The following is a 17,449-nucleotide window of genomic DNA, read 5'->3' on the forward strand; positions in this document are numbered from 1 at the left end:
CATTGGTCTTCATACAATTGACAGTAGAAAGCTATGGCATTGATTTCTTTCAATTGACAGTAGAAAGCTATGACATTGATTTCTTTCATGGTACACACATACCTTGTCTCCATAAATTTAATTTTAATGTTTAGGTATGCTCTTGTTAGGATAGAATTTTGATACTTAGGCAATGTATGTATTAATTGTATGACTTGAATGTAATGAAATTTATCTTTTGTTGTCGATCAAATTGAAAAAGGTGAAAAAGGTTTGCTTGACCCCAATTAGATTGTTTGGGGCATAAATATAAGACTAATAACAAAAAGATAATTACACGACACAAATAATAGCAAACCAATCTCAACTAGTATCATGTAAAACTAAAAGGATGTATCATACATTCATACTCATACTTGATGATTACCTCTAATTTGTTGATTTCGTGGTTCTTGTCTAGTTTGGTTCTCCTATTACATATGCTTAATGTTTTGTTAATTTGTAGGTATTATGCATCTAAGTATACTTAGAGATACAATAGCACCTAATTAATAAATTAATTTAATGATTTTTTTTTCATTTGACACCTTTTTTAAATCATTTTGAAACTATAAAATGAAGATGCATTTTCACCTATTATTTTAATTATTGTTGCTTAATTAGTGTCCTTTGGTCATGAATAAGTATTGGTAAACCATTGTAAGACAGATGACAGTCCACCCGAGCTTTCCCCTTATGTACTCATGAATTATTTATCCATTAATTAATGAAATATTCCTCCTTCCCTTCAGATTAAAATCTCTTTTATTGGGAATTAATATTGAATAGTTATTTTTCCTCGATTATACCTATACGGAGTATGAACTAATTTTTAAAAGTGGACTATCTTCATGAACTTGTCAAAAATTATATATCTCCTTTTTCCACAGGTGTAATTAAACATTTATGGGAAAGTATCAACAAAGTATTAAAATTACCTTATAACCCACTATGGTCAATCAATTCTGAATCCAAACTAGGCACAAAATCAAGTATCACAATAAAGTAGTATCTTCAGATTTAATTTATGTTACTAAGTCAAATCCTATCTGATTTCGTCATAAGTTAGCATTTTTTTTCTTAATTTTTGTAGTCATAAACAAGAAGTTACTGCAATCCAAAACTGCAAAATAATGACTACCATTTAGTCACACCCACTATCTTCACCACTCCCACATTTCAACCCATAAACTCCCTTCTTCTAGGCTAAAATTCCTCAATTTCTTATCTATTTAAAATTTAATTTCATAATTAGTTTGAATAAAATGGTACAAAATCTCTTCAAAAGCCACAGAAAAACCCCATCAAATCCAAAAGTTCTTTCACATTCTCGCAGTATTTCTACCATTCCAAACCACCAAAAGAGTATCAGCTTCATGCCAAAGTTTTTCCTCAAGACTCTCCACAGGAGGAAGCCGAGCCACCGTCGTTCCATGTCGGGTTCGAGCAATATTGGTGGCAGCATATATCTCAAAGATTCTGGTGCCAAGAATGGTGAGATCAAGGTAGAAAAATTCAAGAGGATTAACAAGTTTTTTCAAAAAAAGAATAAACTCATGCAGCTTATACCGCCTGTTAAACGAGTAACCTCCAAGATGTCTATCTTGTTTAGGAACAACACACGACGGGATCAAGATAACCAATGCGAGGATCATGAACCTCGTGAATTGGATAAGCAAGGCTCGAAAAAATCGAGTTTGAAAGAGGTTCCTACTAGTGCTGCTAATACATCAAAAAATTGTAAGTGTGGTGCTGGTGATGTTGCAAGCCTTACAGTAAATGGTGAGAGGATAAATAAGGTGAAATCTGTGAGAAATAAAGGGGAGAAGAAGGTGGAGGCAAAAGGAGGGTTGAAGATCAAAAGGATTATAAAGGTGAAGATCAGAGAACGAGGGAGGGCCGAGAAACGATTCGAGCTTTGCAAGAAGAAAATACTGATGGGAGAGAAGTGTAGGCCTCTTCATGGTAGCCTTCAGTACGACAAAAATGGTGTTCTGGTTCCTGAAGATTTTGCCTGACAGTAGAAGGTTAATTCTTCCAGTGATTGTTATGGGAAATACGAAGTATTATCCTTAGCTTTGATCTTTCATATGCATAAAATTAGTGGTAATTCATGTTGTTTTCTACTTCGTATGTTATAACTGTAGTGTTATTATGAAATTGAAGCTGCTATCATTCATATTATGAATTTGTCTTGAATCACAGCTTTGATGAGTAAGACTGCATCAAAAACTAGCGAATGAATTTCAGCATGAAACTGCCAGACAAGTCAGATAAATTACTGTAGTGTCATGAAACAGCTGAGTGCAGATAATTACTCCAGTCTAAAAGAATGCGGTCTTTCTCAATAGCATCAAATGCAATGTGCAACACTTTGGGCTGACCGAAAACAGGGTTATACTCTGTATAAATTGATGATAGCCAATTGAAACAGAAATCATACCAAGTATAAACATTTAAAAAATGGGTTATACAATCAACCATTGACAAAGAAAGTATGGATACATACATTTACAATCATATGTATCTATAACTTCAATGGTTTCAACCCAAGTTTAGCTCGAAGCTTGTTTGCTTCAGCAATTTCTGGATCAGGATGGTCTGTGCCATCATCCTTCTTTTCCTTCTCCTTCTCTTTCTTCTTCTTCGTCTTCTTTGATTCCTCACGTGCACCATTATCCTCATCTCCGTGCCTTCTAGGGCTGGGACTCCTACCATGCTTCTTACGGTAACCCTCACGGTCCTTGCGATCCTTACTCCTACTCCGGCTTCTTGAGCGGCTCCTCCGCCTACCACGATCCCTGTCACGCCTATCCCTATCACGGCCATAATCCTTTTCATCTTTAATGCGATAACGATCTCGGTCTCGATCCCTATCCCTGTCCCGATCTCTATCTCGGTCCCTATCCCTATCTCGGTCTCTATCTCGCCCTCTTCCACGTTCTCTATCATAGTCACGATCATAATCACGGTCATAGTCCCTATCCCTAAAGAACAAAAACAAGATTGTGAGCATCACTGATTCTTTAGTCTGTAACTCATATATTACAGTTGGAGAAGAGATCAAAACAGTAGTATCTTTGTTTACCAGACAAATGAGGATGAAAAATACATTTTTAAGTATGTATGACCCATCATACTTCTCAACTGCACACTGCCAATGCAGAGAAACCTGGCAGGATCATCATATTTTACTTTTGGAAGCTGCTCTAAACCTCAGCATGACATTGATTACCATGAAGATTCCACAGAGTTTAATTTATTCTACCGATCTATACGGTTGTGAGTGTGTGATTAGTGTGTAATTAGTGAGTTGTGACTTAAAGTGGAGAGCAGCTTCCGCATGAGAGTAGTAAAGCACATGTTGCACAAAAAGATGATGCATAAAAGAATAGGGAACTTAAGACACAACTTAGTCTTGGGACACAAATAATCTACATGCAATAATATCAAATGGACAACATAAATATTCCAATATCCATAAAGATGGATACATCAGAAATATGTAATATACTACAGTGAAATTAATATTTCCACAATATTAAGATGGCTGCAAAGGAAGTGATTTTAATTTGCAGCTAAAACAAGTTGATTGAAAAGACATCATATTGCAGCATCGAACAGAGAATCTTAGCATGAGTAAATTTACTAGTAATAAGAAATATTGGAATAACATGACTAGTCTGTCAGAGACAAGACAACTTAAATAATGTCTCAAGTACAAACCTGTATCTGTGACTATCACGCCTCCTATCCCTATCTCTCACAGGACTCCTACCGCGATAATCCTGTTGAACAGTAACAGAAACAACTGAGTAAGAAAAGGAATAAATAAAGAGTCATTTGAAACAGATGATTCAGATGAGGAAGGATACTTCAACCTTTTCATGTTCATCAACATCTACATCCATCTCATCTTCTTCTTTTTCTTCCTCCTCTTCAAAATCATCTTCCAGGGCACTTCTTCTGGGTTCCAGAGCACCAACATTCTCAAGATTCCATCTGTTCGTCAGGAACTGATGAGTTAGGTACTATCCTATACAAACCAAAAGACCTCTGAGAATAAAACAGGACATGTGCTAACGCGAAGTGCAGAACATATACAAACACATACAACATAAGATAGCAATTTTCTTTCAAGGAATAAAAACGCAATTGATTTAAAAACAAAACGGTTATCGGTGATATTTAAATCCATAATAAATTCATATACTCTGGGATAATCGATACAGAATAATTACAAGTTTGAACACACCAAAAGTTTTGTAAGTTGCAACAAATATACATTATATATTACGAAGTATTATACAATTCTGACAAGAAATTCAACTAATTTACACAATCAAATCTGCCAGACATTAATAGTTGTTAGTTTGTTACTTGTTAGCCTGTATCATCTGTTAATCAGCTCAATGTACCCTCTCTTTCAAAAATTAAATCGCTATATGTTTATATTATCTTCATCAAAAGCCCGTTACTATTCACTAATAAGAACCAAGCAAGGCTTGGATTAGTGGAAAGATTTGCATCTACCATGAGATTGTATGATCAAATCCAACTAGGGGACTCCGTGTTCCCCCACCCCACCCCCTACTCCTAACTCCTAAGGGGCCTTGCCTGCTAGACCAAATCAGATTGACCTATGAGAGGTTTTGGCTTGGTAGGGCCTTATCCTTACCTCTAAAAAAAAATCACTATGCGAGCTGACAGCTTTTGCATCTAATTGAATCCCCAAAACACATCTGAACGAGGCTCCTTATCACTAGTCATGGGCACTTCAAGAACCAATTATCCCTTCTCAAAATGAGTTTCACAGCCTTTCTTCTAGTATGAATTTGTCATTCTTACTACCCATAAGGCCACAAGACATAGAACTATTATTTATTCCTAGTTGTCAAAATTTTAGGCAGTGTATCAGCGACATCATTTAGGCACAAGATTGGGAAATCAATATTAGGTTAACCAAGAATTGATCAAAACAATTACAAGGATTCAATCAGCATCGCATGGACACAAACTAGTACTCCATAAGTCCGTAACATCCTACAAATTATCAAAACAACAATAATAAACTGACAAAGCCTACTATGCATGTTAAAAATATACATTGAGCCTTTCATTACTCAAAAAGAGAGCTCAATTAAACAATCAAGTAAAGAGAATGTCACCTTTTCTTGATGCGAGGCATGGCAATGTCACATGAATAGTCTTTAGTCAGAAGCTCGTCTATGAACTCGTCCACATGAGTCAACAAGAACTCTGTTGCCAAACAAATAGATTAGCCAAAACCCAGACTGATAGTGTAAGCAGAAACCTAATATGAATATGGACAACAAATAACTTACGCCCATCCGGTTTCTTCATCCGCAGCTTCCGATAGTCATTGTACAGAGGCTCTAAATACAAATAGATATCAGAATCCGTTCCAGTAAGGCGTAAATAGAACGCCCCGAGTATCCTCACATACCTACATTTACAATAACCACACTCAACATTGAACCATGAAATAAACATATACACATTAACAATTTAACATCACACCCCCTGCATCCATAAATTTTCCCAACCACCCACTTAACCATAAATTAACCCAGAAATTCAGAACACAATTCAAATTTATAGTTGCAACAAAATATCAACCATCACATGCTACTAAATTAACAGTATAATTCATAATTATGTAAACTATCGGCTCCTTTCAACCTCAAAAAACACACATAATTTCTTCAAATTAGCAAAAAACGAATCAAATTAGAGAATCGAGATTTACTTATAATCTTCATTTTTAATAAACTCGACGACGATATCTTTCTCAGGTTGAATTTGGAGCATCTTCATAACAAGACACATGAACGGAGTAGGTTTACGATTACCGCCATACGTGCCGCCGATATGGTCGAGCTCCATAGCTTTGTCGACGAGAGTTTCGGCGGTGAGACCGAAGCATTGTTCTTTCCAGTAGGTGTTTTGGTAGATCTTCGTTCGAACTATCTTTTCGACCAAATTCTGTGGATTTGTACCTCTTATGCTCTTCGCTAGAGGATCCGTACGATTCGCCATTGTTGAATTTTGAAGGTCGATTCGTAAACCCTAACCCTAGATTTGAGCTTAGCTCGGAGACGAGCAAAAGCCTTTCTTCCCCACTTTTTTGGTCTTTCTGACTCTAACCTGGATTAAGTATGAAGAAGGGAGGTGCGATTTACTGGTGTCGGGTTATACAATGATTCGACCCGATTCACTTTTTGGGCAGTTCAAAATATACCTCGTGTGTATAAAATATATATATACGTACAAAATACTCGCTAAGTCGCAATGTTTCGTATGAATCGCAATAGTCATAACGATGTAATTTAAGGAAAATTGTAGGGAGGAGTCATGGAGATTAAAGAGCACATGATAGTCATGAACTCGTGATTGTTGGAACATAAACTTTTTGAAAAATCGAGTGTACAACCATTCTAAAATTAAGCTTAATAATCAAAAGATCCCTAAAAATAAATATATTTCCTCAACATAAATAAAAGGTACTTTAAAATATATATATCAAAATTATTTACGTTTTATTCATAAATTACCCTTTTTAAGTGAGTAAAATTCAAATTGTAATAAGTAAGAAAGCCTTATCCCCTAAGTTGTTTTCACATTCATATTATTAGTTTTCAAAATTGGCAAAAGCTAATGAGTGCCCCCGGAGCGTTAGATAAGATAATTACAAGTGAAAATATTAGAGTAAAATTAACATTAATTACACCGAACTATGCGTGATTTTGTCATGCATTTCTAACTTAATACCATTTCAACCAATATAATTATTCCTTATCTAACGCTCCAGGGCGCTGGTTAGCAAGATCCTTCAAAATTATCATAATTTTAATGATTTGGCAATTTTTAATTCATTAAATCAAATATATCTTAAAAAACCAAAAAAAAAATAGAAAACTACAACAATACCAAATGGACCCTGATTCGGTTTGGCATGAAAGAGAAAAAATATTAAAAAGAAAAAAAAAGTTCTGAACGACTGAACCTATACAATTTCAACTACTATGTAGTTTTTTTTCAGAACAAAACAACAATACTTGAGATTATTGTTTATTGTTTTTTTACAAGTCCAAATAGTAAGATTATGGTTCTTCAAAAAAAAAAAAAAAAGTACAGTCGTAAGATTATGGTCCAAAACTCCAAATCAGTTGAATGCTGTAGCAGACTACCATAAGGAACTTTCGCCTTCAGACTGAAAGGAACTTCTTTGGCCCGAGATTCACATCACCCCAAGCTAACACAAAAGAAATACATGCTTATAATACTGCTTGATAAACGATTCATTTCCTTGCAGAGCAATTGCTCGAAGCATCTGTAAATCTTCTAGTAATACAATGTCATCAAGACAGAAGAACTCATATACAATTTTCTAAAATACAGAGCCCAGTTCAATTTCAATTGGACAAGAGATAATGATACAAGAATGCACCTCTCTAACCAATTCTGTCTAAACATTGTGTGTCTTTATCCTTGCTGAGAAAACATTATCTGAAGATCACAATCCTAGAGTCTACTCACTAAACTGTAGTAAACTAGTGCACTAAATAAAGAATTTCAACAATGTACAGACAGGATTTTCTGGAGAGCTTCATCTTTGTATTTGATCTGGAGTGTGGCTGCTTGTAGCAGACGATGAGGCCGTTCTGCCATTTAGCAACCCATTATCGGCAGGTGGAGACACTCCCCACTTGCCTTCTGACTCGGCTGGCTCCATCACTTTAACGGTTCCATCACTCAACCCTACAGCAATCTGAAAGGGTTCTTGTGGGTGGGCAGCTACCACTAGCGCATAAACAGCTTGGCTCCTAAAACAAGGTAGAGACAGATTAGATGAGACTAATATAAATATAAAATCTACATCACCCACATAACCCTTGTGGTCAGCAACTCAAAACAAAGCAGCATTGCCATATGTCAACGTCTCAGGTACTTGGTTTGTCTTTCACTGAATAATTGAGAAAAATTACCACATACCCTAGAAATAGAATAAACTCAAGTGCACAACAGGCTAAAACTTCAGGACTTTATCGTGTTATTGACCCTCTCAAGATAAACAGAAACAATAGTTCAGGTACTAATTAAGAGAATTGCAAAAGTCAGAATTTGATCATATGGATTATATTTTTAACTAAATAATACATTATTGTATCCATATAACGAAATATAATGTTCAACATCACAGATGGTAAAGTCTTTTAACTCACCCATTCAATTGAGCCTGAGAAAGGTATGCTGAAGGGCCCACGCGGCATCTAAGTTTCAAAGTGTCCGCATCAAATACTCCAATGTTGCCATCACAAAAGGAAGCATAAACTATCATACTATTGCACGAGTATGCTGCATAGGATATTGGTGCAGACAATGCATCCTGGGGGACCCACTGCAATTTAAGATGGCATAGAAGAATCACAACTGATCTTTCATAATCTCAACCTCAAAGCACAATACAGTTAAACCACTCTGTTATACCTGTCTAATGCATTCCATTTTAGAGGCATCATATATTGCTAGCTGGGTTTCATGGAACACTAGCAAACGGGTCTGGTCAGAGTGAAACTGGACTCGTGTATCACCAGTAGCTGCCTTACCCGCTGGAAGTTGTATTGTGACAGTCTTCTTTTTCTCCCAGGCATCAATGCTCCAGACACACAGCTGTAGTCATATATCCACCATTATAATAGTGAAAAAGACACTTTATTATAAGTTATAGCATACATCAACAGGATCAGGTTAACATATTGTCATCTGAAAGCAATTGAACCTCATACACAGAGAGATTGACTGCCTATGAATGCTTCATAAAAACAATAAATAAATTATTCAAAAAATAAGTAAATAAAATTTCAACACTTGGTATTTAACGTACTAGGAATGGAGCAATTTTCTTAGTTATAACAATTGTTATCCAAACTACCTATAGAGAGCCACTGCCATCTAATGCCCAAATCGGAAAGAAAAAAACATAAAGAAATAATAATTCTAAGGAACAACTACACCATACAACCCAAGTAAATATTCTTCACTGGTGACCTGGCTACTTCATTTGTAAACACTCTTAGTCTATATCAATATATCATTTCCACTACCCAAAAGAGATCGAATATTGCCTACCTGAGCATCAGCACCAGATGATACCAGGATACCAAGACTGGTTGAAAATGCTAAACCACTTATGCGCTTCACATGACCCTTCAATTTTGATTTAACCTGAAATTAAGAGGTAGAAAAAACCTTAAATAGATGGCATACTAATATAAGAAAACACTATAAAGAACTTACTTTGCAATTGAAAATTATTACCTCGTCTACTCTAACATTGTATATGTGAATGGTTGAGTCCTCCATTCCAATTGCTATGATGTTGTTGTCTTGGGGATGAAATGCCAAGAAGGTTGAGGCAGGCGGAGGAGGCATGAATGTTGTCATGACCTGAAAGTGCAAAATAATTAGTTGCCCATGAAGGCCATAATAAAGCTGAACAGCAGGCATACTTTACATAATCATAAATATAAATACCTTGAATGTCATCATGTTAAACAATGACACCTTTCCACCAGCGGCCGACATTACGTATGAATCATTTTTCGAAAGTGCTATACATGGTACAGCTTCTTCAGCATTGACACCTGGGACATCATTAGTCATAAGAAGACCGCTGCTTGGTTGCCAATGTTGCGGAACCACACTGGCAGTAGCCTATTGAAAATTGAAACTCAACAATTTTAGCAACAGTTCATTCAAAATTTCAAAAACATATTTGATGAAAACAGAAACTTCTACTAATCCATTACCTTCCCGCTAGGGTTTTGCTCACTGCGACTCCACTTCCAGATTTTCTGGATACCATTTGAACCAAGCGCCAAAACCCCAATACCATTATTGGTGTAAAGAAGTCGAGCAACCTAGAGGCAAGCAACATTCAGATAAGAAAGAGAAATTCTGTGCATAGCATAAGATTTTAAAGAGTCGATCAACAAACCTTGCTGAAACTGTCCATGCTTTCTGGTAAAGTCACCAGCCTACACTGAACAGGCTCCACGATTTCAGCCAACTGCCAAGGCTTGATTTTAGTCTCTATTGCATCTTCGGCCATCCTAGCCTTTTCCATGTTTCCATTCTGAAGAAAAAGGGAATCCAAAACTAAGCTAAAATACAATGATGCAAAGGAACGTGAATAGAGAAGAAAATCCAGGTACGATGAAATGGGAGGGCCTTCTTTACAAAGGTTTATTTTTTGTCCAAGGTTGCTCAGATACAATTATGCTCAGTAGCACATGCTACATCAAAACCAACAATTCCAAAAGCACTCACCACAATTGTTAGAATGTTCATGAATCATTGCAGAAAATTGAGACAAACACATATGAGAGTTAGGAGGACAAGCACAGAAACATACATGGTTAATCTTATATTCTTAGCAAGTTTAGTGATCTTGGCCTTGAGGCATTACAAAAAGAGATCAGAAATATAATAAGATTTAGACAGCTACTAATAATTGCTCCTGAATAAATTTAAATCATTTAAGGTTACCTTGATAGCAGCAGCTTCAATAGGTGTCCTCAATGCTTCAAATTGTGGGGCTTCTACAGTCCTCAATAAACGAAGACCAGCTGCAGTTGCGAGAATTTTGATTCCATTATCTGCAGTGGAAACAGCAAGAAGGTTCCCTTCCTTGTTGAATCTCAACCGTGGAAGATTCTGAAACGCATTTCAAATCATAACGTAAGCAACAGCACTACATCCTACTTCTGGGAAGAGGGGACTTTCCCATGATATATAGACAAATCCAAATATACTAACCGGAAGCCCTCCCTCTGCATCTGTTTGAGCGAGTACACCGACATTATCCATGTCCCAAAACTTTATCTGATGATCTTCACCTGCAGCTAGAAAATGATTTTGTGTTGTGTCAAATTGCACAACGCCATTTGATTTCCTTCTAAATCCAGTGTATGTCCTTTTTATTGCCCCTTCACTCTCATTCCACTCAACCAGGAAAGATTCTCCATCTTTACTAGTTCCACATGAAAATAATCTGCAATACAATAAAACAGGTGTAGGTAAAAACATCACATGGCATCAACTCCATGCTATGTCTGAGATACTAAAATTAGGAATCTTAATGGACTGAATCCTTTTTACAAGACAAATTTCACAAATTTATCCATACCTAGTTCCATCAGCACTGTAAAGCATTGTAGTACACCAGTGTCCAGGAGCATCATAGTCAACTTTAGACCCCGTATTATCATACAGCCAAGCTTTAATCTTCCCGTCAAATGCAGTTGAAAAAATGAACTGAGAAGGAACAGAAGCAAATGAGCATAGTGTTACAAGAACAGGAAGCAGGATAGTGTCTTCAAGATTTAATAATCTACTAATTTACTAACAGGAAGCATGAGCATAGTTCACAGCTCATCATCAATCAGATCAATTCATAATTTACTAATAGAAAAGAAGGTACAGTTTAGACCCAAACATCACGTCTATTGTATGTATCACAACTATCAATTTCAGGGCTATTGGTTAGATACCTGAATGTTCTCCTTGTGATGAGGGCATATTGAGTAAACAGGTGCTTCATGGCCTTCAAGATTGAATAACTTTCTTCCTGATAAATCCCAAACCTGTTTGATAGAAGCATTAGTAAGAAAGAGTATAAAAACATCATCACCAGCATGTGAAATTGAACCTGAATATTAAAAACCTACTCCATTCTTACCTTAATAATCTTATCATCTCCACATGTTAGGACACAAAGTTGCTTGTTAGGATAAGCAAAAGCTAGATCATTCACCCCACCGATATGGGCATCAATCTGCAAGCATAAGGATATATTGGTCAGGTTTGATGTTCAGAGTTCAACTTAAACGAGCAAGATAACACTTCAGTCACCTCCATCTGTTGTCGAAGATCATTTGGTCCAGAATAAGCATATAAATGGATCAGGTGCTTACTAAAGGCAGCTCCTGCAACAATGAAGACCATATATGATGGATACGGGAGCAAAAATTGTAAAAAAAAATATTTTTTAAAAAAAAAAAGAAGAAGAAGAAACAGCAGCAGCAGCAAGAAAAAAAAATTTTACAAAAACAAAAATAAGCTAGCAGACATACCCAGATAGTTTCCATCAGGACTCCATGCAACTCGGCTGACTGATATTACATCTTTGACAAAGGCAGCCTGTAAAAATTAACAATCATTAGGCCTACAGACTGGGCTGGTTCAGCTACAAGAGCATGCAGTCACAAGTGTTCTATGTCCAGAAAAAAGTAGTGCGAGAGAGAGAGAGAGAGAGAGAGAGAGAGACAAATATTAAGAACAAGAATATTACTACAAGGTGATAGATTAACCTGGAATTGTAAAGAGCATGAAGCCATTTCCCAAACTTTGAAAGGCTTTGACACCAATTTCTCACGTGACGCAACCTCCCAAAGAGTAATTTCCGCGCTAGATGAACCAACTAATCCAAACATCAAAGTTAGCACAAGACATGAAAACAAAGTGCACATATGGAACTACAATAGTTGAATAGCCTTCATACCAAGCAGCAATGTGGGATGAGAAGGATGGAAATCCATGCTTGTCACAGTAGAGCCTTGGTGCAAAGTAAAGGCCACCATTCTTGGGAGGTCATCCACAGACCAAGAAGCTTGTTGGCGGGGTGTTGGATATGTAACCTGAAAAATAAAACAAAGAAAATTCAGTAACTGCACTGTCGATAAACATACTTAACATTCGAACCAACATGAAAAATTAATCCACAACAGAACAGTTACCTCCTCCACAGATTGTGCAGGACGAAGACGTTTCATCAGCTGTTCGTGATCGGGATTCTGATAATCAACCATGCCAAGTGTTGTAGGCGGTGTTCTTGGCCTTTTATGGATTGGGACTAACACAAAAAAAATACATATATAAATATATAGCTCAGGTAAAAAAGAAAAAAAAGTCTACGAAGAAGCTGACATAAGTAAAGAAGAAATATTTAGATACAAACGAGTAATTAAGCTCCTTTTTAACGCCATCAGCTTCCCCCCCCCCCCCCCCCCTCTATTAAACAAAGCCACCATTAAGCTAAAATAGATGTTAGGGAGTTCCCCAATTACATTAGGTGCCGCTATAGTTACGAACAACTACACAGGAAGCCTCTTAACCAATTTCACCGGCCTCAATTATAATTACAAGTAAATGTTCACAAACAGCTTAATACATCAGTACCCACCTTGATTTGGGGGCACAGGAATGGATGATGCAGTCACCACTGCAGCTTGGACAGAAGAGGATGCAGCAGCATTTGCCATCCAACCAGCCAAAGCATTAGCATTAGCTGCAGCAGCTGCGGGTGTAGGCTGGAATGGCTGCAACATAAAATAAGACATCATAATTGAGATTCATACATTTTTGACAGTATTCAGCAAACTTTAAAAAAAAAAAAAAAAAAAAAAAAAAAAAAAAAACTAGCAAATGAGTGTAGACAACATACACCATGAGCTCCTAGCTGTGTATAAGCAGCAGGCTTTGCAACAGCAGCAACTGGAAGAGTTACAGGAGCAGGTGCAACAGCTCCATTTGGAGGAGTGCACGTATGATCAGTGAATAATGTCTTGATATCAGGGTTTGGTCTGGGATTCTTACAAAGCTGATGCTGCCAATTCAAGCTGCACAAATCAGAAAGTTAAAAAATCAGTAAACATATATACCAAATCTGATTTGATACAACTAATGCAGTCATACATGACAATCAGATACCAAATAGATCAAGTCATTTTAAGAATATACATGACAACTAGGTATTTGAATACTTCTAGCCTAGAGGGGAAAAAAAAGCACTCTGCCCTAACTCCCTAGTGCCTAGACGCGCCTTAGGTGTGCTTTTCTAAATACTGATCCTTCTAATTTTAAATTTTCTTCTACAGTTATGTGGTTCAAGATAATTGAAGTTTCAGGTAAGGAAGACTAAATTAAGAATCCAGTTCATGGGGGGTGACTAGGTGAGTGAGAGCAATTTAGATAACACTATTCCTTTTCGACAAGAGATAACACTATTCCTTACCCTAATCTTTTCCATTTATTTTATGTGCTTTTCATAATTTTCAGCAATTCAAACAAATACACTTCAATCATTTATTTTAAAAAGTAAATAGTAGATTTATGATTGCCATCCCACAGATATTGGCCTTATCTGAAGTTTGAAGAGACTGAGACATAATAAGTCACTCTAGCAATTGCCGTATATGACAGAATCTATAAACATAAATATCACCATGAACATAAAACCATTCAACAGACAAACAAACTGATAGCAGGGCCTTTTACCTTTGATTAATTAGTGTACGCAGTCTTGACGATCTCAGAGTCGGGAACACCAGCTTGTCACGGAAAAGCGGGTTTGCTTCTATCAGCTTTTTAAGCTCTACCAACATAATGTTACGAGCAGTTTTGGTGTCACCATACTTTGAAAGCTGCTCATTTTCCCTGAGGTATCCAAAAAAGTTCTAAGTACTGTAACAATTTTATAAAAGGCAATCAAAGAAGACTGCAGATCACATCGCACACTAGAATTATTTTTCATGGTTATCTCCCCATTAGATAAAACATTTGAAATCAGGAGCAAACAAAATTTCCTACTCCCAACTGACGTGACGAGAACTAAATTATTACCACATCAGCAGGTAACACTTATTTGCCAAACTAATACTACAGCTCTTGTGACCACTCCACTTTGGGAGTTGAGGTCTTGCACAATAGATCCCCGGTGCATGCAATATTTTCTATTCCCAACTGGCATGGTAAAAATTTAAAGGATACAAGGATTGATCCTCAAATTATTACCATGTCACCAGGGAGCAATAACTCGATAAACTATTACTACAGCTCTTGTGACCACTTGCTTTGGGGGACAAGGTCTTGCATGATGGATTCCTCCATTAGATAAAACATCTGAAATTAGATACATGTGAGATTCATCCAACAGACGTGGCAAGATATTAAAGTATACAGTGGACCACGTCAGGAGCACTAATTTTCAAAAGGCCCAACGAGACACCAAGCCAAGAGCATGTACAGGAAAGGTCTATTGGCCCTCTTAAACGTATCATTACATAAGCCCAGCAACAATTTTCCTAACTAATACAATATCCTTCTCCCAATTGACATTGAAACAATTCAAAGGATACACAAAAATCAATCCTTACATTATTTCCACGTCACCGGAGAATACCCCAATGTTCATTTACTAATTTTCCATAGGCCAAAAGACACAAGTCAAGGGCACAAAACAGTCTATCAGTTGTCCACATGTGCTATATCCTATAAAGCATTAAAACGAACTATTGTGGGGTTTGTAAAGTATACCTGAAGTTAGTTAGAGTTAAAAGTTGTGTGATTTCCTTGTAGAGCTCTTCGTTGAATGTCGAAAATACTTTCAAATCACCAACTAGTATCTCAACCGCCTTGGACTTATCTTGCCTAACAAATTCAAACAAACACCACAATTTTAATACCAATTTCACTCCTTCCATACAATGACAACAAATCAATCAAACTCGACGAAAACGAAACCAAAACCGAAATCAAACATACCGGTCAAGAGCTTCGAGATACTTCTGCTTCCTAATCTCAAAGAATATCTTCATTGAATATCTGTTGTCATCCACTTTGGTAAACCCAGACAAATACTTTTCAACCTCATCCCACTCCCCTGCTTGCACTTTCTCCTCAAAGTATTTCATATTGAAGAAAAATCCTGACTCTTGCTCAAGCCTACCCCCAATCACCAAATTAAAATTAATTCACAAATTAAATGATACAATATAAAATAAGCAAATGGAATTAACATAAAATCATCAACAATTATTCAATCATTCTCATCAAAACCCTAACATCACAAAAATTCAAAAATTGACCTCCAACGGCTCCCCATTTTTTTATATTTACCAAAAAAAATAAAAAAATTAAAATAAAAAATTAAAATTACCTTCCTTCGGATAAATTCTCCGCATGTAATTAAAAAAAATAATAATAAGAAAACAAAAAAAAAAAAAAAAAAACCATAATTTTTTTTAAAAAAAAAATATTAGGACAGAGAAAAATTAAAATAATTAAAAAAATAAAAAAATACCTGTGAACGGACTCCTTGAATTTCTCTTCTTCAAGGAATTGGAGTATAAGAAACACCAATTCCCGGCTTAACGACGACATTTTATCCCCGAAATAATCCAGAAATTCAGATCAAATTAACAGATCAAATTTCTTTAATTTCCCCTAAAATCAAAAACCCCCAAATTCAGATCAGAACCAGAGGAAAAAAAATCTAGAGAGAGAAAATTATCCTCAGAGCATGAATGAATTGAGCAGAGAAATAGAAGAGGGAGAAAGATTTTAAGCAAATTAAAGTTGGAAATTTCTAGGGTTTATATTTTGGAGGCTCGAAGTTCGAGAATTTCTAGGGTTTCAAAAGCTTGAAAAAGAAGGCTACTCAAAAAATAAATGAAAAAAATTGAGGACTATTTATTTAGAACAAGAGCGGAGGAGAGAGAAAGTAAGATAAAGGTTTTGTGTTTCTCTTTCTACTCTCTCTCTTGCTATCTTCGATGCTTTTTTTGCAGAGTGATAAGTGAGTGTGCTTATATGATAACGTGATTAGTGGAAAGTGATAAGTTCATTTGGTTATCATTGCGTGTGATGTGAGAAAAAGTAAACCGGATTCCAAACCACTAACTCAATTAGAGTTGAATATTCGTTGTTAACGTCCATTTTTTACTCCTCTTGTTTCGCGATAAATACGGTTTTTTTTGTATTTCTCGTGGTATTTTGAGTTGAGTTGAATATAGCGTGGGAAAGTGAATTTTACGACACTGATTTTTTTTATTTCTTATATTTTAATTTTCTTTTAATATGTGAAAATAGTTAATTCTAGGTTCAGCGTATCTAATCTGATCCGTTTTATTTCCATTTCTGTTGATTTTGTTACTTTTTTTTTTTTTTTTTTTGAAGAAATTGATTTTGTTACTTAATTTACTTGATTTGTTTTCTTTTATCAATGATGCAATTATTAAAATTTCTAAATAAATTTATACTCCTCTATTAATACAATGTTATTTGTCCTAATCATATCTTTATTTACAACTGCAATTATGTATAATACCTTGTTTCATAAAGTTTGTCTCACTTATCCTTCATGTGGTAAAAAATAAATAACTTTGACCACATTTTATGATTTATACAATAAAAATAAATTAGCATCGATTTGTGATTCACAAAACCTTAATAGACCATGTTTCGACACAAAAATTGATATTTTTTAGTTAATAGTGTAGGAATATAGATACTATAAGCGGAATTACATGAATCATATTCATAAGCATCTATCAAACAAGAACATTGC

General features: G+C 35.8%; 2 protein-coding genes across 2 annotated transcripts; both read right to left on the minus strand.

Annotated features, from left to right (window-relative positions):
• Positions 1 to 2,398: 2,398 nt before the first annotated feature.
• On the minus strand, positions 2,399 to 6,183 carry LOC145576170 (uncharacterized). Its single transcript, XM_081633951.1, has 6 exons — positions 5,789 to 6,183; positions 5,364 to 5,485; positions 5,187 to 5,277; positions 3,900 to 4,020; positions 3,745 to 3,806; positions 2,399 to 3,005 (listed from the first exon to the last, which is right to left on the minus strand). Exons 1-6 carry the CDS (start codon positions 6,076 to 6,078, stop codon positions 2,546 to 2,548), a joined length of 1,146 nt encoding a protein of 381 aa, XP_081490077.1. The 5' UTR covers positions 6,079 to 6,183; the 3' UTR covers positions 2,399 to 2,545.
• A 1,214-nt stretch (positions 6,184 to 7,397) lies between these two features.
• Positions 7,398 to 16,593, minus strand: LOC145574484 (topless-related protein 3-like). The gene is made up of 24 exons (XM_081632289.1): positions 16,184 to 16,593; positions 15,646 to 15,825; positions 15,418 to 15,531; positions 14,380 to 14,538; positions 13,547 to 13,721; positions 13,286 to 13,421; positions 12,840 to 12,955; positions 12,605 to 12,740; positions 12,414 to 12,523; positions 12,177 to 12,243; positions 11,956 to 12,029; positions 11,783 to 11,878; positions 11,595 to 11,687; positions 11,231 to 11,358; positions 10,861 to 11,095; positions 10,591 to 10,758; positions 10,040 to 10,177; positions 9,852 to 9,962; positions 9,577 to 9,756; positions 9,361 to 9,489; positions 9,172 to 9,267; positions 8,530 to 8,712; positions 8,265 to 8,440; positions 7,398 to 7,865 (listed from the first exon to the last, which is right to left on the minus strand). The coding sequence occupies exons 1-24, from the start codon at positions 16,261 to 16,263 to the stop codon at positions 7,649 to 7,651; spliced, it is 3,297 nt and encodes a 1,098-aa protein (XP_081488415.1). The 5' UTR covers positions 16,264 to 16,593; the 3' UTR covers positions 7,398 to 7,648.
• Between the last annotated feature and the right edge of the window lie 856 nt (positions 16,594 to 17,449).

The sequence above is a fragment of the Chenopodium album genome, chromosome 13 (genome assembly GCF_948465745.1).
Source record: "Chenopodium album chromosome 13, dcCheAlbu1.1, whole genome shotgun sequence".
NCBI classification, from domain to species: Eukaryota; Viridiplantae; Streptophyta; class Magnoliopsida; order Caryophyllales; family Amaranthaceae; genus Chenopodium; species Chenopodium album.